Below are 24,360 nucleotides of genomic sequence, written 5' to 3' on the forward strand. Positions count from 1 at the left end.
TCTGAGAACTTGGAATGGAAGGGAGGAGACGAGAGGTCGAATGCTAAGTGTGAATAATTTAGCAACTGAATAGTTGTCAGGGTTTGAGTTTAGCGGTTGTTGGTTACAAAATACCCTCCACATCACCCCACCAACCTTTCCACTTGTTCAATATTGCCGAATTTGCAATATTTATAAAAATGATTTTTTTGCAGTGTGCTGCGCTGCCCCAGTGTTGCAAACAGGCGTTGGGTTGGGTAGAACCTAGACTAGTACTTTAGGTGGATAAAATTTCATGGTGAAACCCCAATTTGGGGGTTGTTTTTATTGAAGCCCATTCAAATAATTATTGAGTGGGATTAAAAAAAAAAACTAATTGATGGATATCAAAGTCAATAGGAAATATTCAAGCATCAACATCATGCTTGAATTAATATTTTAGAATTCATAGTGTAAACAAGGATAAAATGTTAATTTTAATTATTTTTGCCTAAACTATTATTTACACAAACAGAATCAGAACTATAAAAAATAGACCACCTCAAAGTTTGGAATATTTATGTTAAAAACTTATGAGATAGTCTTATATTTCAAAATTTTAAATTCTAAACAATAAAATTCTAAAACTCAAATTTTAAGTTCTAAATTTTAAATTATAAAATTTAAATCTTAAAAAAATTAAAAATTAAAAATATAAGTTATTATTTTAATTTTAAAAATCTTACAACCAAAATCTCAATTCACACAAAATGATTATTAATACAATAAAATAGGTGCCATTGTAATAGATATTGTTGCAAAGTGATTTTGACATTTATCTTTATGCAATAATTATTTATTTTTAAATAAATAAATAAATAAATAAATAAAAAATATATATTTATATATAATGGTAAGCTAATATAATGTATATAAAAAATTACATCTGACTAAATAAATATATTATAATATTTATCATATAAAATAAAAAAATAATATTTCTAACTTCAAATATTGATATTAATCTCATAAATTATCTTTATTAAAAAAAATTGATGACTTGATCCAACTCAATTTTTTCAAGGTAATTCATATTTAAATTCAGAATTCTACTCTATTTCAAGTCTAATTTTTAAAGACTAAACTTTAAATTCTAACATACTTTTATTCAAAATTTTAATTTTAAAAAATAATATTATATCAAACTCTAATTATAATATAAAATGAAATTAAAACCACATAAATAATTTATTTTAGTAAGATTTTAATTCCAATTCGTAATTTTAATATAATTTTGAGTCAAACTCAAGTTTAAATTGAAAAGCCAAATCCGACGTGACATAAAATTAACTCTTATTTAATTTTAGATTAAGCAAGACTTAAAATAAAAATGTAGCAATATAGAAGTACATGTACAAAAAGAAGAGACTAATTTTTTTTTACAAGTATAGGACAATACAAGCTATTGTTAGTAAGGCAAGACTAGAAAAGATTTTGTGTACTTAGAACAAATCATGTTAAGAACATTAATAAGACAATTTTGTTGTCTTTATTCAAAAGGCAATTATTGTAAGGATATTGCAAAGGAAAGAGTTGTAGCATTACAAGATAAGTTTTACAGTTTGATGATTACAATATGATAAACATCTATTTAATCAATGCACAAGTTAAATTTCAATGATGTCTGCTATCAAACAATGGATAATATAGCAATTAGAAAACAAACACATGCTTAGTGTAAGAGAAAAGACTATTGTAAATTGGAGCATGGTATAAACAATCCTATAATATAATTTCAAATGTGTCATTATAATATATAAATACTTTGTTGAAGAAAAAGATAAAAAAAAATCAATAAATTTTAAAAATATGATCTATGAGTAATCTAACTTTGTTAAGACCAATAGTAGAAAGAAAAAAATATATGAAAAAGTCATATTTTAAAAAAGAAAAAAAAACAATCAAACAAACAATCATGAATTAAAATTATTCTAATCAGTACTTTAAATCATAGTAAAATAGAATAAAACTTAAGTTACAATATTTCTTTACAATTTTTATCAATATCTGGTTATTTATTCTCTATAATTTTCCAAAGAATAATGCATATTTGTATGTATATATATATATATATATATATTATATTATTCACAATAATAATCATAATAAATAATGAACACACTTTATTATATCAGTTTAAGTTAAATATATGTATCTTAAAAGTAAATTCATTAAGTTCCTTAAAATTATTCTCTTAGATAAGAGTTTTAAGATAAGATAAACTTATAGTATGATGTTTTGTTTTGTTTTGTTTTTATTTTTTATTTTTTTTTCTATTAAGACTGTTAATACAAATTTATTAAAAAAATCGTAGTAAATTTTCTACCTTGATTTGTTAAGTATTTGATTTTGATTAATTAATTAACTTATCAATAAGATGTTTATCTTAATTTTTATATATTTATAATGAAGTAAATATGAATGATAAGTAAATGTAGGAGAATGAATAACCTTTTTTGTAAATAGTTATGAGTGGTTAAAAACTACATAAAGATAAAATGTAGTAGATGATATAGTGGATTAGATTGTATGGTAGATAAGAGTGTTGAATTTTGGAGTATGGACAAAAGAACATCTTGATTTGGAAGGTAGATTTAAAGTGTGGAATAAGGACAAAAGACGGCCTTATTGTAGCAAGTAGAGTTATTGGCTTTTCATATTGATAGGTCAAACCAAATAGAACTATTGGTAGATAAAAGACATCTTATATACACTAATTACAAGATCATAGATTTACTAATGTAGGATCTTACAGGAACCAATTGTAAGGCTTATTAGGTTGTATCCTATACCTATAAGTAATAAGTTGCAAAAGTGAGAGACATCTTATTCTATATACTCTCTTATATTTGCATCATTTTATTTTGGTAGAATTTATGCTTCTAGCTTATTTGTTCTTTAATAATTTAGATATAATTTAATTAATTTTATTTATGAATGTATTTTCAAAAAGAATCACAAGAATGCATATAAATTCATTTAAATTTAAGTTAAAAAACACCAATCAAAATACCTATTTTCTAAATTTATTTAATAAAATTTGATTTAGAATTATAAATAAGTATAACTAAAATACACACTTGCTACAAATTTAATTATGAACTTGAAATAGTTTTTTTTTTTTTTTTTTTTTTTTTTTTTTTTTTCTTTCTTTTAAACAGATAGTTATGAGTATATAAATAATTAATATATATATATATATATATATTTAATATATTTTAATATTTTAAAGTATCTACATTAAATTTTATTTGAATTATAAATAAATTACTTTATATTAGATTTTAAATTATGTTATTTATTTGAAAAATATATAACTTAATTTTAAGGGTTCCTACCCAAAAATGTATAAAAATTAGTGATTTAAAGAAATACTTTAGAAATAAATTTTTTTAAATTAATGAAATAAAGGATATTTTTATCAAAATCAAAATTTACTTTTTTATAATTAAATATTTTATATTTATTAATAAAATAAAATTTCATAATAATAAAAAATAAAAATATATAAATTATTTTAATAAAAAATAGATATTTATTTTATATTTTTTTTAGTTTTAAATTAAGAAAATTTACATTTAAGAATTATTTGTAATTTATTAAATATTTTTAACATAAATATTGTTCTTAATCTTGAATATTTTAAGAATTTTTAAATAATGGAATATATATATATATATAAATAATTTATAAATAATTTATACTGAAATTAAAATAATTAAATAATAATACGATTTAGTATAAGATTCAAATAGAAAAAACAATTGAAATAGGCTAAAATTTTTGTTTAAAAAATTGACATGTTTTCTCTACAATAAATATTAAAGAAACAAGATATAAGAAATATTGATACTTAGCATTAATGAGGTTGTACACAAAAAAAGCATAGAGTAAGAAAATTCTGATTTTCAATACTCTTTACTTTTAAGATGGAAATTATATTTGATAAAAATGAACTTTATTCACAATCATCCTCATCCTAAATTACTTTGTTTAATCAAATCTTTGTTTTTTCTTAACATAGTTGCCACCTTAATAACTTATTTTAAGCCTTTATTATTTTTTGATTAATTCTATCTAAATAAGGCTAAATTCTTAGTGGTAATTCAACAAAGATTTATTGATCCTCAATCCTTTATTTTGCTATTAGTCAAAATCTTTCAATAAATATGTGGTATCTATTCTTTATTAATGTTTTTATTAGCACATCAAAAAATATTTTACTTATAGTACAACACTTTATAATTATAAGTCTATATGAAATCTTTTTTCTTATAAAACAATATTAGACATCAATATGCTTGATTCTTAAATAAAAGATATTTTTGATTGTCTGACATTATTGAAGTTGATTCCAATTGCACAAAAATTCAATAACTTATGATAGCTCTTTTATCCAAAATACTTCTATTACACAATAGATTCTCACTATATATTCAATTTCTATAATTAATCTTATAATTGATGATTATTTTTTGCAAATTTATGAAATAATTCCTATTTCAATAAAGAATTCATATTCTTTTATAGAGCTTCTATCATTTTTTTCTAGCTCAAACAACATTACAATAATCTCATAAATCAATTTTCTTACTAATTATACATAATTTAAGGTCTGTTGTGTCTTGTAAATACTTAATGAACTTCTTAATTCTTTTTCAATGTAAATTTTTAGTCTTAAACTTATTTTGAATCATAACACTCACAACAAATACAAGATCTATTCTTTTGACTACTATTGCATATATTAGTAACCATACTACTAAATTATATAGAATATATCACATCTCACCTTCAATTTGTCTAAATTCTTCATTTGTGTACTTTATCAACTTCAAGTTTGGCTCAAGAGATTTATATTGATTATACTTTTCCAAATTATATTATTTTAGTACCTCTTTAGTGTACTTGCTTTAAATTATTGTTATGGTGCAATTAATATAATCTTTCACAAATCGAACTCCAATGTAATAATGAAACTATTACCAAATCACACATCTTTTACTTTTTTATTAAAATAACCTTCATCTTAATTATCTTCTATATCTTGAAGACCAAAATGATTAAATCATCAATATAGAAGATTACAATTGCTATGAATTCTTTAGATTGCATTACTAATAAGAAATATTAAATCCTATGTCTCAAGAAGTCTTCATTGACAAAAAAATATGCAAATGCATTGATACGATACTCTTGGTGATTGTTTCAACTCATACAAAGATTCTTTCAACTTGAAATTAAGGTGCTCCTTATATACTTGTACAAATCCTTAGAGCAAGTCTATATAAATGTCTACTTTTAATTTTTTTATTCTAAAAGGTTGTTTTTACATCAATATATTTCAAAGTCTATTGTTACTCTAAATACAACAATAGTTCTAATAGTAGTGAATTTGATAATATATGCATATGTTTCATTGAAATTAATGCTCTTGACTTTGTAAATATAATTTGACAATTAATATTGCATTGTGTCTTAATATCACATCTATTGCATCTCCCTTAGTCCTAAACATCTACATACATCTAACATTAAATTGATTTGCTAAAAGAAATGTCAATTTCAATATACCATTGTCTATAAAAGTTTGATACTCTTTTTATGTGGCCTTTTTCTACTTGATTGTAATTTAAGAATTTAAAGCATCATACAAAGACAAAAAATTAATAAAATAAAATAAAAAATTATACATTCTTTACTTACTTGAAAAAATATGTGATTCATCTACCATTTATTTTATTTTATTTTTTAATTTTTTTCTTATAATTTTTTTTTATTGATAGATTAGTCTTCTTAGGCCATATTATCTCCAAGAAGTCTCTTCTTTTTCATATCTCCTATTATTTGAAAGTTGAACTCTAGATGCTACATCTTTTTTGATTTTTAATTCTTTCTTGCTAGTCTTTTAGATAAATGAAGCATTATTCTTAGAATTTTTAGGTTCTTCGTCTAATGTAGTTGTATCTTATATATGTATATATATATATATATATATATATATATATATGTATTTCATATTTTATATATTTTTTACTTTCTAATTTTTTTTTAAGGTTTGTTCAAAATTTTATATTTATTCTTACTTAGACATATCTTGAAGTACTTACATACAATCTTATATTCTAAAAATTCAAAATCACAACTTTTAATGATCTTCTTGCTATGCAAATACATTAGCCTATATCTTGCGGAATTTTCACAATAACTCTACAAGACACACTTTGTATCATTTTCTTCAAATTTTAATCTTATACAATTTGATATCTCACATATGTAATGTATCCAAAAGTCTTCATATATGAAATACAATATTATCTCCCACTTTAAGCTTGTCATATTATTGTTAATGCAAAATCACTTATTATACACCTATTCCTTGTATAAACAACATTTGTAATTTTTTTGATCTAAATCTCACAATTAAGATATCAAGTTTGAAGCATAATTCTTATCATTTCTATAATGATACAATTTACTCTTTTACCAATACGATTATGTTGTAGAATATATAGAATTGATCTACATCTAAAAATCTCTTTATTCTTAAAATAAAAATTAAAAGTTTTAGATATGTATTCATCTTAAATTTTTATATACAAAACCTTGAATTTAGATTCACAATTAACTTTTAGAACATAGATTCAAATCTTTTTTGATTAATTACTATTGAAAGTAAGGAAATATATTCTTCCTACTATGAATATAGATTTCATAGCACCACAAACATCAAAATACATAATTTTTAATATTTTGGTAGTAAATGTTAATAATTACTTTAATTTTTAATAGTTTGGTAGAAAATATGGACTTTTTTTTATTTTTCTTATATATGTATTTCAAATACTAGATTCATTGTACTTTGGCACATTTTTTCAAGATCCAAGCCACTTACAATAGATTCAATCTCCTTCACGCTCTTCTCATTTAATTAGCTAAAAAGACATTGCTATATATTAAATTTGTCTTAGTTTTATGTTGATTTTGTAAATGTAACTACTTTCACTTTATTCATCATCTTTTAATTAAGTTAGAATAAATCTCTCTATCTTAAAGCTTATAGTAACCATGCCTTTACTCAAGATTTTGACAAAACATCCATTCATATTGAATTAAACCATAAAACCTCCTATCACAAGTTTATTTATTAGAATAAGCTTTGCCTTTGTCTTGGACACATATAAATTATCTTTAAATCTAATCTTATTTATTTTTTCTTGTAAAATTATTTTAATTTTAATGAAACCAATTTTAATAGCTAGATATATGCCACTATCTTTCATAAAGATATTTGATATTACAATGGTTTCATAAAAGTCAAATAAACATTAATAAGGAGCCATATATGGCAATAATGCCAAAAGTTTTCTTTTTAGGAAAATTATATTTTTTCTTTATTCTAAAATCATATTTTTTTGATGGAACATCATGAATTTTAATAATTATGCTCTATGGATATAAATAAACCAATAAGAGCTCTATTTTGACCTTCCAATGGTAAAAATCCTTACCTCTAAATTTCTCCATGTTTTTCAAACCTTCACCCTAAATTGAAGTAATATAAAAAAATGAAAGCACTAATTAAATAACAAGAAGAGTGAAATGATTTTTAATTTTAAAAATATCATTGCATTAAGCATTTTATTTATTAAGTAGCCAAAACTCATTTTGTAATACAAAGTCTAAATATGTAAATATTTTTATTTTATTTTAAGTATTTAAAATTCTATTGATGTTTAAAACAAATATATCAATCATGCTATACGTAAAAAAAAGAATTTTTATGTAAGATCAATAATAGGTTGTATTATATACAAACATTTAAAAAAAAATTTAAAAATTTTATGTACATATTATTTTAAGTATTTTTAATACTATAGAACATGTATATATATATACACACACACACATCATAAATAATAAATTATTTGAGGTATATTTTTTTAAAATTGTAAAAAAAAAATATTGAATATAATGTGATTTATTTATTTTTTAATATTTCAAATTATATTTGATAATTTCTTAATATTAATACTGTATTATTTTAAAGTTTTTTTATTAATTTTATTATATATATATATTTTGGAAGTAGATTATGATAAGCTTGTTAAATTTTATTCTTTGTAAAAATATAATACTAATATCAATAACTAATTATTCCTTCATATCCTATAGCTTTGCCAATTGTTTAAAAAACACTTTCAAATTTTCAGTTTTAATACCCAAATTAGATGATTAGTTTTCAATTAGCTTACTAGTGGATTGTTAGGAAATTCATTATCACCAAATAGGTTGTGAAGGAATAATTAGTTATCGTAACTAAAAATCCTATACAATGAGGATTTTTTTAATAAATGACATTCTAGTAGGTAAGATGTTGCCAATCAAGAAAGGTTGGAAAATTGTTGAATAAAAAATATCTTTTCTTTAACAAAAAGTCTTTGTATTTACTTAAGTTTTCGTTATTGTCTAGGGAAGTTTATATTATGGTCTATGTTTAGTTGGTTGGCATCCTTACAGAAGATAACAGTTGCAGTAATTCTTAAGAAAACAAGATTGCCAAATTGAGAGAGAGAGAGGTCATCTTATTCATGTCATATTAGAGATAAGTTACTAATTGGAGTTAATATATGTTAGGTCCATCAAAGAGTGAGCACATCTTATTTTGGAAAGTCAATTATGATAGATCCAATTGGTATTTTGAAACACAAAAAGTGTTTGGCAAAATTAGTATTTGCCAAACTTTATTTGCAATTTAAACACTAATTGCTGAAAAATGGTACTCAATGCAAGAAGACAAAATTCCTAAGCTATAGTTAACACCAATTGATATGAGCAATAGGTTTTGAATTTAAAACACAAATTGCCAACTTCAAATTCATAGTTTAAATTGAGCTTATTCTTGATTTTTTGTATAGCAATCTATTTCTTTGTCTTTGAACCTTGCAAAAAAATTGGCTAAACCAAGTTGGTGAAAAAAGTTAATTCAATAATGTTCAATGTGTAAGAACTATTTGCAATATAGCTCACGTGTTTTCTTATTCTTATAATTGTTACTTTTTCTACCAAGAATTTGTGTTTTTTTTCTTATACATTGCATTTCTCTACTCTACACAAATAATTTATATATCACATTTTTATTTGTGATTATTTTTTTTAGAATTTTTCTTCTTTTATTCTTTAACAAAAAGAGTGCTATGATTATCATTATTATTATTATCATTTTTATCATCCTAATTTAAAATAGAAGTTATATTTTTACACATATTAATGATATTTTGTTTTTATTTTTATTTTTGAAATTTTATAAAAATATAGATAATTTGTAATTTTGATTATCATATTTCTTTCTAATATATATATATATATATATATATAATATCTTTGTTTAAAATGATAAAAAAATTGTAATTTTTTATTCTTTCTTTGATTTATTGATTTATTTATTTTAATTTGATGGTTTGGAACATATAGTTTTAAAATAATCTGTCAATTGTGCTTGCGATCAAATGGTAACCAATCACATACCAAAAAATGTTACAATATAATTTAGCAATAACATTGTATAATATAGCAATATAATTTTTTTTGTATATATGAACACCAAAAATTACATTCATTGTGTCATGTTATTGAATTTTTTATTAAATATATTAATGCTTTCTTTTGACAATTAGTTATATATAGAAATTAAATTTTTTCTAAACAAATATGTACGATCAATATTTGAAGCCTTTGAATTCTAGAGCTTGATCAGCATTTTATACACCACATTTAAGAACAATACTGGTACTTTTACATGACATTGCTCACAAAGTTACTTCAAATATCATTAAAAATTAGCATTCTTTGACAATCTCACATCAGAATTTATTATAACAAATATTTCCATCAGTCATCTATAAATAAACAACTAATTAAAAAATTCAGAAGAAATTGATCTTATTTGCTGATCTTGGACAATACATCAAGTATGGACTTTGAAGATCTTTTCATCGACATGTTACAACCATCAAAATTAAAATTTTAACAATCCTAGAAAAATTAGACAACTAATTTCATGAACTTGAATTTCAACCTTAAATCAATTTGCATAAAACAGACTGCTCACTGTAATCTGATATTGGAGTAGCTTTTTGTGTGAGATAAGTACTTATGTTTATAAAGTACAAGCCAAGTCATTAAATGGATTATTGGGCGTTGCTTGCTAGAAATCACATGCTCTTGATATTGGGTTTGTTAAATCCCACAAACTCCAATTGATCATTTGGAGTTGCGAGGGGGAAGTTGACTCAAAAAACTCTTCATTGCTACAGCTCTATACATGTGAAATGCTCACACTCATCTTGCGCAATCCAACCAGGATACAAGTCTAGTATAACTTATTCTGCGCGTGAATACAAACTGTTTGAATGAGGTTCAGTTCTGCATACCAAACTAGCTTGAGAGAGATGATTTTGAAATTGATCTGCATGGTTTTTTAATACAGAAAGATGTTGATGCAAATCTTGCAGCCGCAGTTCCGTCATGGCGATCTCTTCCTTAATGTAACGCACCCTTCTTTCCATCCACCCAAGCGTTTCATCCATTTCAGATCGCCCCCAACAACTCCCCGGGTTGATACCGTCGCTGACATGGTGTGCAATCGGCGCAGGTTTAATGCTTGGAGGCCAAATGAGTGTGACAATCATTCCAATCTGTCAAAACCACGCAAAAAACTGGATCAGACTACTATTTCCAATAACCGAGCCAACTCAAATGAAAATTTATGTCGCTATGTGCCGTTGATCACCAGGAAGTGGCATCAAATTCGAAAACAGTAAGAAGAAGCAGTGCGAGCTGCCTAGCAAAGAGCTTTGAAAAACAACAATTGGATATTGGACCAATCTCATATTTTAAGCCCTAATAATTTAATCTCAGGGACAGCACCTGCATAGAAAAAATAAGCACCGCGGCTAAGATGAACAAAACCAGTTTGATATGTTTTCTCCGATCTGAGGCAGCCAACATCTGCCACCCCCTTTGAGATATTTCAAGGGCATTCTGTATAGCAGAAGATGCTTTCATTGTCCACTTGAGCTGACTCCGCCAATCCAGCTCCTCCTGACTATCCGAGATGCGGTTGGCAGAACAGGTGTGTAGACTATCAGCATCATGTAGTTCCTGGTATGTTTCCGAGGGTCCATTAGCACGCTCCAAGGGTTCGTCGCTCCGGGAGCATTCCGCGGCAGGCACCTCATGCCCTGTGGCATGCAAACAATGTGAACGAAACAAGAAACCAATTATTTGTTTGTACCATTTCAGGAAATGGTATAAGAAGCTTGATGACCAAGCCCTTGCTAAAGGATCAAGAAGTAACTCCAACAGCTACTTCTGAGGCACTATGGAAAGCAAATACCTGTGATGGAATCTGTGGAATCAATACCTTGAAGATGCTTGGAAGTTGAAGACTTCATACCCCCTACAACGTCTCGCGCCTGACAGATATTGTTCGCAAATCATACATCAGGACAGTTTGAAATCAATTAAGCTTGTGCATTGAGTGGCAAAGTTCGTTTGAGGATCAACGAGGGAGATCATTGCATACCAGTTGAATCCACGTGGTGTATGCCTCCTTACTTTCATCGTAAGTTCCTTGCTCTATTTTGCCTGGCATCAAGCATAACAACTACCAGTCTCAAATGGGCTATAAGACATCAATTACACAATCTTCCACGTCCAATTGACATACAAAAGATTTTTAAAATAAAAAAAATAAAACCACAAATATTTTTAAGCTTAATCCAGCGTAAGACCCAATGATTCGTACCTACATGAGAGTTACGCAAGCGTTAGGCAGGAATAAGTGAAATTGGACAGCACTTACTTTTCCACATTGTCTTTTTAGAGAAAGTGACGTCGAGTGACACTCGAACTAAACTATGGAATTGTCCATTGTCAATAAACCGCTCCACATCCCACCTCACCTGCACTTACAAGAAAGCTAACCATGTTTAAGCTTCAATCATCACCCACGCTCAGATGAATGACTGCAACTTGTTCTGGATCATATTTCATCTCGATAACCAACTCCCTTCTCATGTCGCCCTTAAATGCACTGTGATAAAACATTAAAATAAACATCTCAACCACTTCGCTGTTCGAGTGCCAAGAATTGATTATTCTCTTTAGTCCCTTTAGGCTTTTTTAGGCTTCTTCAAACTTGAATTTGAGATTGTTCGCAACTCCAACATCATTATCGTACCCAAAACGCTCTTAAGATATACCTCTACTTTAAAATAGTCACCATAGGGTATGTCAGTCATCTGTTGTGAAGTCTCTAGAACCAGGTGACTGCCACACACACAACCAACACAGGATAGAGCATGAGAGAAGCTCCATACTTTCGGAACTTTAAAAAAGGCCTACGTCGGGCCTGCTCACAACAGACATCAAATATGACGGCCATTGGCAATAAAGGACAATTTGAACAAGCCATAAAGAACAGAGGGGAATAAAGAGGGTGCACAATACTTATTTCGATATACTCGAAAGCGCTGTGCTTCGTGACAATAAGTAGATTTTGGCCCTGCAAGCCCACCAAAGAGCAACTTTCTGTGATCAGTTCTGGAAACTTCCCAGCAGATGACTGAGACTTACAAATTAGATCAAGCAAAATGTAGATATAGCAATTAACCCATCTATGTACTTAAGTTTTTGAAGCACGACGTACCAAAATAAAAATTGATCGGATGTCGGAACGAGATGTCCCGTGCATGTCCAAAATGTCTATGCTTGGCCCACTGCGTACACCGAAAATCTGGAAACATAAAAAATCAGAGTTACTGTTGAACCGAAATCGTAATACTGGTTTGCAAAAGCCGATTCTAATGCCAAAGCAAGATAAATTTAAAATAGGTAAATTCAACGATAATTTCAAGTGACCACTTTTCGCATTCTGCCAAGTCCATTCTGTCGCCCCTGCCAGAGGTAATGTATTTGCACAACTTAAAACCAAGGGAGAGGACACACCATCATCACCACATTTGGTATGGAAGTCCTTTGCAAATCCTATGCCTTCATCTGAGAAGAATAGTTGAAAGAATTCCTCTACATCCACCTGAGCATGAAAGAAAGAAATATGAATACAAATACCAAAGCTTAACAAGTATCAGTAAACTATCCGACTCCAATCGACTCAAAGAGACAATGCATTCCTCACGAAAACAACAAAGGTTTCAGAAAAATGAAAGGGGGATATGCGAGAAGTAAGAAGCTAACATACCGGAAATTCAGATTCCACGACAGTTTTGTAACTATCTTTCACTGCATTTCTCCAACGTTGGATAAGGCAATTAAATGTATGTAAAAGCGGGAAGTGAGCAATGTATTTGCATTAGTCTTTAAGACACATTTTACTGCAAGATAGTAGTGACATAAGCTCAACCACATCAACCCTGCGTAGATACATTCATGAAAGTCAAAAGACTCCAAACGCTTCCACAATTTCCAACAACACTTATGAAGTTAATAATGCTAAGATTAAGGAGGACCATCTAGGAATGGGGAGCAACAAAACCCCCTCAATACAACAAAAGAACTTGACTACTTGCTCGAAATTAATTCATTCAAGACATAGAGCAAGAATTAAATCAACTGCAGTAGAGCTAATAATTCTAAAGTTGGCAATTGATAGCTTATCAAATGATGTAAGGTGACAAAGCCATAAAAGATAAAGAATGTCAGATTTTATACATGGTGGAGCTTCGCTATCGTCCACTTCCCAGACCGGAGATTGCTGCAGGCCAACACTGCCAGAACTGCTGGTGGTCCCCTCATCTTCAAGCAAATGATGCCCCTCGTCCTGCTCATTCATTGCGTTTGAAGGACCATGATCTATTATCTCCGCAGATGCAGCTATGTTTGCAGCCATCTCATTCACCCTGAACACACCCTCAAATTAGCATTCAGAGAATCTGTTGCTAAAGTAAACACAGAAGAGAAAACGAAAGCGTAAGGTTTAAGAGAAACTATAGATTGATGCCAGCTTGGTTTGACATTATTGCATCAAATGGAATATGTCAAGGCATCTAGAAATGCACAAGGACACAAGTAATGCACCTGCTCTCGTAGTTTCCTCCTACATCAATCCTCGTAATCAACAAAGGACTTTGCAAGGCATTTTGAGAAGCAGCTCCCCTTTCTGCTCCAGACGTCCTCACTTGTGGACTCTGCTCCCAAAAAAAAATCCATAAAATTTCTGCATTTCAACAGAAGCAATGCCGACATCTTTTTATCGACCGAAATTAACTTGGCAACATGCATTGTCTAGTAGGCTGGTCTTTGTACAATCAAACGTATAATAGTCCGACCACGTTACCGTTGCAAGTGTAGCCAGAGACCCTTGCGAATCGAGAAACAGCTTCGCATAGCTGCTATGCTGGACCCAGCCATCAATGATCAAGCGGAAAGCTTCATCACGAGAGAGAAAGGATGCAAAAAAGTGCTGCAAAAGGCAAAAACAAAACGATTACACTCTTCCAACATACAGCACTTGGAATTTCAGTATCGCCGCAAAGGATCTACAGCAGAGGACTCTTGACATCGTAAGGCGTGCAATGTAGAGATCGTGATATCAATAGAAACGACTTAAGGAACATGTATACACAACCATGCATAAACACTACAAAAAAAGGCACCATGGGTATGTGAATCAGTTGAAAGAGCATGAAGGGCATGAAGCAAGTAAAAATCTGACACAAAAATGACGTAGCCCCGTGTCCAGCTTAACCAATCAGTTGCACAATAGTACCTTTTTACCCCATGAGACTATCTCAATCGCATTAGGGAAGACGCTGACTGTCCTAGCCTTTCGCACACAAGTTACATCTTTGAGCGGAATTACTTTCTGTCACATGGAAGTTTGAGTTATTTTCAAAGAGAACCGGACAAGAGTTATAGAGCATCCGAATTCTTCCAATAAAGCTGTCAGGAAACAATAGAAAGTATTAACTCGATAAAAAGTCAAGTGAACCACTGAATGGTATCATCAGCAACAAGGTGAGTTCAGATAAGCTACATACCTTCTTTTCATAACCAAGAATGTTAGAGTAAAAGCACACGTAATGTTCAAAGAGGTACATATGACCCTGTTCATGAACAACCCCATCAATTTGCATAAGAACTATGAACTATGAACCTTCAAAACAATAATGCCCAGGCAACAAGAAAATGACAAAATCCCCACGTCCAGAAATTCACCCAGGCTATGTCACAATAAAAAATTAAAATCTTGATATCTTGAACTCCTGCCCGAGTTTCTTGTAAGCAGAACAAAACTATAGGGTATGCCGTGGTGCCCGTTGTGACTCTATGAAGATCATGACGGTTGAACTGTTAGACGCTCAGAAAGTACAAACCTGTAGTAGTATTTTCTTCTGAAGCGCACAATTGAAGTCCGCAATCAACAACTGTAAAACATGATTAAGCAAATGTGTCATTTATCCTTCGTTCTCGTCATTGTGTAGCACAGCTGCAAACATGCAGATGCAAGCATTTTATTTGAATTTTAATTTCCCAATTAAAACCCTGTGTGCAAAAACAGAAGGTGAGACTTGGATTAACGAACCTCTTCGGCAGGTAAATAAAACAATTTCCGATACTCCTCGCTCTTCAGGGTTTTCTGTTAACCACGCAATTTAATTAAGAAAACAACTAGAAACTTGCACCCCACCGTCAAAAAGACACGCAAATGAAAACTAGAAGGGAGAACTACAGATAAACATGGGAAACACGGGAATTAAAAGGCCTCAACCTTTGGTTAGGAGTTCTAAAGACATCTCTCCTCCCGTCATCGAAATCCAGTCAACCGACATGAAGCTGGAAATTTCCCGATCCGAAAACCCTAAACCTTGTCCTGAACTCACGCAAGACTAAATACGCAACACGCAAGGACCCATCCTGAATGTAATCCCGACCACGACGTACAGGATAGAAATCGCTGCACAAAGCCATGGGAAAAGGAGACTGTTTTCGAAATTCCAACACTCAAGCCGAATGGAATCGAAAGTCCATGAAACCAGACGTGAAATCGGCTTCCCTCCACGTCGAATAGTAATACTCTACAATTGCAACAGGAATTGGAACGGGTTCCCAGATACAATATGTAATTCGCTTATTGTAAACCTGATTAAACCCTCATAGACCAATAATCATCGTCACAATTCGCCATCTAAATGCACCAAAACCTCAAACATCAAGCTAACAGCTTCTACCACCCAACCGATCACTTAATTATGCTCCCTCCCCGACTGACAACCAAGATCACAGGCACGATTCTTCCGGGGCGTCGTCAGCAAACGACAACATCTCAGTGACCCAAGTACCGAAATCACTCAGAATGCAAAATTCTCGCAAAGTGACGCGAATCGCTTCAAAATCGAAGCATCCGCGAGCACCGATGAGGGCATCGGAAAGTGAAATAACAGAATGACCTGCCTGCAAAGCAACCTCATCTTCCAACAGCTGAGCGCCGTCCTTGGTGGTGGCCATGGCATGCAGACCCGTAATTGGGTATTCAAGGTTTGGGGATGATGTGAAAGCCCACTTTGCACAAGATTCGGCGTGCGCCAAGATACAAGATAAATAAGAGGAAAGATGGGCCTGCGTCGTCTTCGATGTTGTCGTCGTCGTCGTCGTCGTCGTCGTCACTCGGCGATGCGACCTTGTCGTGCCAAAACCCACTCTTCGTTCTACCAACACACTCTCTCTTATAATCCCCTTTCGCGCACTCCACGACTGGGGCCCAATCTCTCTGGCCGAGCCCCGCCGCGGTTCCCACGTCCCTGATCACGTTCTAGAGTTTTCGCTCCCGCTCCCGTGTTCCCATCCACGTTCAAGAGTTCTTCGTAATGTTCTCCACAGCTAGCAGCTTCACCTTCAAATCATAGTTCTATCTAATATATTCAAATCTTTGACAATTTTTTTGTGGTTAATATTAGAAACCAAGGGATTATAAATATTGGATTGATTAAAATTTTAAATTTTATGATATATTATAAGTTATAATGATAACTAATAAATATATATATATAAAAATAAAAGATAATAATATAAGGGATTTGTTAAAGCCGCACCTCCCAAACCATGTGATGATTAATTTTGGAGGATAGGGAACAAGAGACATTTATAGGGAACAAGGCACAAGGGTTCGGAATGAGAGATGGGGATTGGAAACGAGGACATAGATAAAGATGGATGGAATTGAGTATGAGATGGTAATATGAGGTGTGGCTTTAACAACTCCCTAATTTGATTAAAATTAAAATTAAAATTTTATAAAACATAATAAAACATATATATGTAGTTATGTTTATTAAAAATATATATATAATAATAATAAAATTTATCATTATAATTTTTGAATGAAATATTATTTATAAGTATATATACATATGTATTTTAATTTATTTTACTTATAAATTTGTCTTTTGATACTATTAAATATTATTTTAAAAATTAATCTTGCAAGATAATAATTTTATATAAATAAAATATAGAATTTATTTGGATAAAGATAGGAATATATATATATATATATATATATAATTTTATTTTTGAAAATAGTGCATAACTTTATATTCAAGAAAATTTAATATCTATATTTTTTTATAATCTTATTGATTCTTTACTAAATACTTTGGTAATTTATTTATTTATATTTTATTTCTAAATCTAAAATTATTTTTTTTTAGCTTTAAATCTTTTTAAAAAAACTTTGTTGTATAGAACTTAAAACGAAGTTACTTTAGAGGTGTCTTGTCTTGTTATTGATCTTAATATAAACAGAAAAAAAAAAAAAAAAAAAAAAAAAAAAACATGAATTTTCATTTTTATTTTTAATGTAAGCGTGCATTTACATTAAATTGATATCATAAGGTTTCAAACTTCATAAACATTCTTATGTAATAATTTCTATTTTTTGTAATAATTTAAGTTAATATAAAATAATAATTTAAAAATAAAATATTATTTAATATAATTTAAAATAAAATAAGTTCATATTCTTATGCTTCATGTTGTATAAATAAAAATCGTCATACATTATATACTGAGTACTAGAAATTATTATTAAGTATGTCTTTTAAATCAAATGAGAAATTATAATAAATATTTTCAAGAAAAGATGAAAAAACATAAATACAACTTAATCAAGCTATCTTCTACACTATAAAGAAGGAAGCTAAAAGTGCAAGTATATAAAAAAAATTCTAAACTTTTATTCAATGGCTAAATCACCATAACTTAACAAAATTTTATAACCATAAGCTTTATCTCTTAGAAATACTCACAAGACTTATCATAATAAAAATGCCAAGTCAAAGGGGCTTTTCCACCTAATTTCTCAAAATTTAGTTGATACTAACAATGTCAACTAATATATAATGCTAAGTAGATAAAAATCCACTAAATTATATTAGATTATATCTATCTAATGTGATTTTGTACCTAATGCCATATCACATAATAATTGTTGTATAAAATAAGATTGTCATATATAATTATATAAAGAAGTGAAAAAAATATCATTAAATTTCCAATCCAAATAAAATAAAAATACACAACAAACATGCTTTAAAGTGCCCTCTTTTCCTCTCTCTCTCCCTTCTCCTTCCTCCCTCTTCCATTCTTAATTAATTAAGAGTCCTACCAATTAACAAAGATAAGAAGACATACATAATTGAAGATGAATGCTATAATGATGTTACTACAAAACTATATGCATTCAAGTTCTTGCCATAGTAGCTAGACTACTATAATATGTGACAAAAACAATAAAACGAATTTTTAACCATTGTCAATAGATGAGATATAAGTAAAAGACTTTCTAGAACAATAACAAATTCAATCTCTTAAAGAAAGAATTGAAAGAAGTGGTGTTAAGTATGCCATATGATATGTATATTGATATGAGTTATATATAATAGCATAGTAGAAGCTCTTTTCTTCTCACCAAATACAAAATAAAATAAGCTATCTAGCATAATTATTGATTTATGATATATAAAATTATCAATAAAAAAAAATAACAAGAAACGTAATTTTTTGGATGCTTTCAACACTTATGTTTGTTTTTGTCATTAAGTAATAATATATCATTTGGAAACACATTCTTGACACAAAAAATTATATGCCTTATCTTAATATCTAATATTATAGGCATCTTTTATTACAAATACACATAATACTCTTTAAAAAATCTTTGTAATTGAGGTCAATAAGTTGTGCTACTCTCACAAATATATACCTATTCGTTACCTAGATAGATAGAATTAGATAAAAGTAGATTAATTTCATAATACCTTCTAGAGAAGCTTCTTAGAAGCTTTTTAGATATTGTTTTGACTTTACATATACTTATAGTTAATTGATAGGTTAGAAACTTGGTCAACAAGCTATCTATGTGCATCATATATTGATAGCTTATGGAACAAGCTAACTATGTAGTCACCATATAAAAAACTTGTCTTGCAAGTCAAGATACGTGTCATATAAAGTCAACATATTTTTAGAGATCTTATAGAACGTCGCCACATAGATCCTAGATAGATAGTATATATAGAGGCAAGAGTGAAGCCTTCTTTATTCTTGTCAACTCATTTCTTGTTTCTATTTTAGATTCAAGAGTCTTTAGTTTCCTTGTCTTTTGGCAATAGCCATTTCAGTTTCATTTTAATATACATACTACTTTATTTCTATTTTGTCACTTTTTTTTTTGACATAGATTTCTCAGATTTATGCATCTTCTTTTAATTCATGTCCTTGATTATTACAAATATAAGCATATTATGAAATAATTCAATATTAAAAAATAGCTATTTTTTTTATAGACATGGATATAGTCTTCTTAAAGAAAATTATTCAATCACATAGAAATTGAGCTTAAATATCACAATCATCTAAGTCCTCAATTGAGGCAAGCTTTTCATATACTATGCTTAATAGAATTGACTTTGGTCTATATGACAATGTAATAAGATGCCAAAACAACTTATTAAGAAAAGTAATAATTTATTACAATTTATGCAACATCAAGTTCTAATCATATTGGTTTCTATAAAATAATCTATAATTTTATAATCTATGCTTGACAATTTAACCAATGAATTTAGTAAAGCCATCTACTTCAAGATAATTCCTAAAAGTGGTGTAATAATCTATCAAAGCTTTAGTATACAAAGCCTTAAAAGCTTCAAAACATTCTCTCTCTTGATCTATTAAGACTTCCAAAAATGCTAGAAAATGTACCAACATATGATCAAAAAAAGCTATAGCTACCAACTTTGAAGAGTTTTGTAGCAAAGATATAAATTCAATTTATTTACTAAAATGCTCCACCATCACTAATATGCATTTAGCTCTACATGGAATAACAAAAAATAATTCATCAAAGTCTAAAGACCAATATTAGTCCAAATCTATGATATATAAAGGATTCAATTGAAATAATAAAGTCTTAAAACTTGACCTGATTTGATCATATTTTATACTAAAAAATATATGTAGCAACTTATTAATATATTTTAGTCGACCAATCTTAATTATACATATATAGAATATATCTTATACATTCCAAAATGTCTAAGCACCTCATGTACTTTTTGCATCAAGAAAAATTTCTAATTTGGATTTCAAACTATATGCCTAGCTCCATCAAATTACATACAAAATAAAAATTTATTCTTCTAACAAAACCTTTTTACTTTGTGATTAATCCTATCATATTCTATGGCAAAGATAGCTAAAAAAAAATGTCTTTTTTTTAAGCTTGTATAAGACCACAAGGTCCTTTCACATATTACTAACTACATAGATTCTATTAGATTTTTTATCTAAGTATTAATTAGGTACCACCTATGTAGAGTCTAATATCAAAGTAAGATATACTATTGCATTTCATCTAAAAATTAATTTTCTATTGCAATTTCCATGCCACCTAGCTCTAATTGTATCTTTTTTTAAAAAAAATAGATAACAAAAAAATTTATTTTCATCCAAATTGGTAGTGCTTTTTCAATGCACAAACTCAAATTCATACTCTCAAAGAAAAAAAATCTATCTAACAAGCTTACAAGTAAGTTTGTCTAATTTTATTAGTCACTTTTAAGATTATTAGTCAATTACCAGTGTGATAGAATTGATTCTTGTTATTTTTATCAACTCCTCAAGATATCATCTTTACCCTATCTTCAATAAGTAATAGTAATTAGTCATAATAAGATTGCAAGTCCAACCTTCTACTATCTACTTAGTGCTACCAACCTTCTATTATCACACTATATAACAATTCTATCTGCTACACCATAAAGTTAAAGAAGAAAGAACATTCTTGTTTAATAAAAGATAAAAAAAACTTAAATGCAACTTAGTCAAGTTATCACTCATATTAAGACTTGATTTGACACTCTTTTCAAGTGAAGATGGTTTTTTCATCTAAATTCTCAAAGCTTAATTGATACTAACAATGTCAACTAATATATAATGTTAAGTTGATGAAAATCCAATAAACTAAAGTAGAATACATCTATCTAATGTTGTTTGGCATCTAATACCCCATCACATGACATTTATGTTATCAACTTAGATTTCAATAAATATTTATTTTATAATCATTTCATAATTTATTTTATATATAATATTTATTTGAATATTTTAAAATATTATTGATAAAAAATTTATTTCAATAAATAAATTATTATAGTTATAATATTTTTTTAAATAATATAAAAATATAAGATATATAAATTAAAATATCATCTATAGATTTAATTAATTTTTTATATCAAATTAATGAATATTAATACTTAAAGATTTACAATACCTTACAATCTATATTATAAAAATTTCATACTTAGAGAGATATATATTTTATTAATAATTTTCTTATTAGAGATTTTTGTTACTTTTATGTAGGTTTAGATTTGAATCTCATATAAGATATAATTTTAAAACAATTGATAGATTGACCAGGTTTTTTATGGAATTGATTGTTGCATTTTATCAAGAGCATATCTATACATGTGTATGAGTTCAACCACCTTAAAAGGTACAAAGAACAAGTCAAAAAGTCTACTATTAATGTCTAATTTTTCAAAATAGATGATGTTATTGTTTTCTAACTAATTCAAGAGAGCTTTCCAAAGAACTATGTCTTTTAATTCTTCTTATTATAGGACATCTCAAAAGTCTTTATGTCCCTCCTAATGCATCTGTTGTCTAAGTTCAATTGCATCATCCTAGTATGAAAAATTTAGGGAGAGGCATCAACATCAAATAAGTTGTGATCTATATTAATTTTGTTGGTTGTTAAAGACCTTACTAATTGATAGACTCTTGCATCACTTGTTGGATTTTGATTTTAGTTTGTATTGACCACATAAGACATCTATATCTTGTTCTTTTTTTCTAATATATATTGTAGTTTGATTTGGAAGAAACACCCTTGTTCTCTAGACATAGTGACTTGCCTTGTATCATTTTTAGTATCCTTACCTTAATGAATGCAACAAAAAAAAAAAAAAAAAAAAATATACATAAGTTTTATATTGAAGAATATTTGGTTGTACAATTATTGAAGCATAAATCCATGATAAAAGATAAAATCTTTTAATTTGGTATCTTGTTCTTCTAATGTCACATAGATTTATAAAAATTATTATTAAGCAATAGTTTTGGATACCTACAAAAAGAAAATTAAATAAATAAAACAACATTGTAAGAAGAAGAAGAAGAAGAAAAAGAAGAAAAAGAAAAATAAGAAAAAAAAACAAAAACAAAAACAAAACAAAACAAAACCTTTGAATCCACGAACTTAATCTACACTAAATTGACATTCTTTGTATAGAAACAATTGTAAAAATAATCCGCAAGATCAATATAAGATTCTAAACCAAAACTAATGTGTAAGAACTATAAGATCAATACCTTAGTCTTCTAATCTACCACTCATCACTCAAAAGATCAAAAAACCAATTTTCAAATGTATCACTCTGAATTGCATTTTGTCTAGTGAAGCCATAAGCAATGTACCACTGCTCTCCTTTCTGTTGGTCACTATTGTACTTTCAAACAACTACTTCTATGAACATGTATTTTACAACAACTTGCATTGTATATAATTTGGAAATTATTTATTGACAATAGATCATTGAACACCAATATCTACTCACTTCTAGCAACAAAATAAGTCAAAATTTTAATTAAAAAAGAAAAAATTAAGTTGGTGTGGTGGTTGTCTTGTATAGTAAGTTGCCATTATGATTAAAATAATAAATTTTTTTTTTTAGTGAAAGAAAGAGAAAAAAGATGGATTTTGAGATTATTTATTTTAATCTTTTTTTATTTTTTAAATTTTGATTTTAATCGTTTTTATTCTTGGTGATGCTCTAGGAGCTTGAAAAATACAAATAATGGAGGTCTTATCTAGAAGGAAAAAGAAAGAAAAAAAAAAGACCAAGCTTCTTCCTTGTTAGACACATGTAGTTAGATAAGATGTAGATTGAATTAATATGGAGAACCAAACAAAACATGGATCTTAATTATAAAAATCTTAAATTTTTTTTAGTTTTTTAGTTTTTTTTTTTTTTAGTTTTTTTTTTTTTTTTGATAAAATTCATTAAAACTTGGTTGAATGTATTATAAAATCCCTATATCTAAACCAACGCCAATCACCAAATCCAAACAATTCCTTAAAAATTCTAGTTAACCTATTAATTTCCTAATTTTTAGTTAAAAATTTAATTCTTAATTTAGATATAAAGTTAGATTTTATATATAGATATGCATTAAGATATTAAAAACATTATTTTTAATAGAAATTCTGATTATTTATATAAGTAAAATATAAAATATAAAAAAGAAATAAACACCAAATTAAATTTAGATAAATTTGAAATAGATTACAATGGTATATTACATAGATATAATAATAACTTAAATCCTACTAATATCAAATGATATATATTACTTTAAAATTATTAAATTTTAATAAAAAATATTTTGGAAAATTTAGTGTTATTGATTAATTATAAAATCTTATATTTATTTGTAGAGTAGCTGCAATATGTTATTTATTTACCATATAACATGCCTTTAAGGAAGGAAAACCATTTATTTATATAAATTTTACATATTAAAAAATATATAATTTGATTTTTAGAAACTGATTTCAATGTAAGACTATAAATATAAAAAATTATATTGTTACAAGACTTGTGTTGGCAAATTTCAAGTGCTTCTTATCTTATGTCATTGTTTGTACTAAAACAACCAAGTCCTACATGAACTTTTAGACAAAATTCTAAG

The 24,360-nt window shown here is 27.9% G+C and overlaps 1 protein-coding gene across 1 annotated transcript; it reads right to left on the bottom strand.

Moving 5' to 3' along the window:
- Positions 1-10,222: 10,222 nt before the first annotated feature.
- Positions 10,223-16,789, bottom strand: LOC112286953 (protein VASCULAR ASSOCIATED DEATH 1, chloroplastic). The gene is made up of 18 exons (XM_024529433.3): positions 16,495-16,789; positions 15,626-15,679; positions 15,417-15,467; positions 15,081-15,146; positions 14,810-14,905; positions 14,378-14,503; positions 14,119-14,228; positions 13,753-13,940; positions 13,283-13,323; positions 13,030-13,117; positions 12,731-12,817; positions 12,532-12,586; positions 12,285-12,351; positions 11,885-11,984; positions 11,606-11,667; positions 11,417-11,495; positions 10,948-11,261; positions 10,223-10,715 (listed from the first exon to the last, which is right to left on the bottom strand). The coding sequence occupies exons 1-18, from the start codon at positions 16,546-16,548 to the stop codon at positions 10,401-10,403; spliced, it is 1,953 nt and encodes a 650-aa protein (XP_024385201.1). The 5' UTR covers positions 16,549-16,789; the 3' UTR covers positions 10,223-10,400.
- Between the last annotated feature and the right edge of the window lie 7,571 nt (positions 16,790-24,360).

The sequence above is a fragment of the Physcomitrium patens genome, chromosome 9, assembly GCF_059467195.1.
Source record: "Physcomitrium patens ecotype Gransden chromosome 9, ASM5946719v1, whole genome shotgun sequence".
NCBI lineage: Eukaryota > Viridiplantae > Streptophyta > Bryopsida > Funariales > Funariaceae > Physcomitrium > Physcomitrium patens.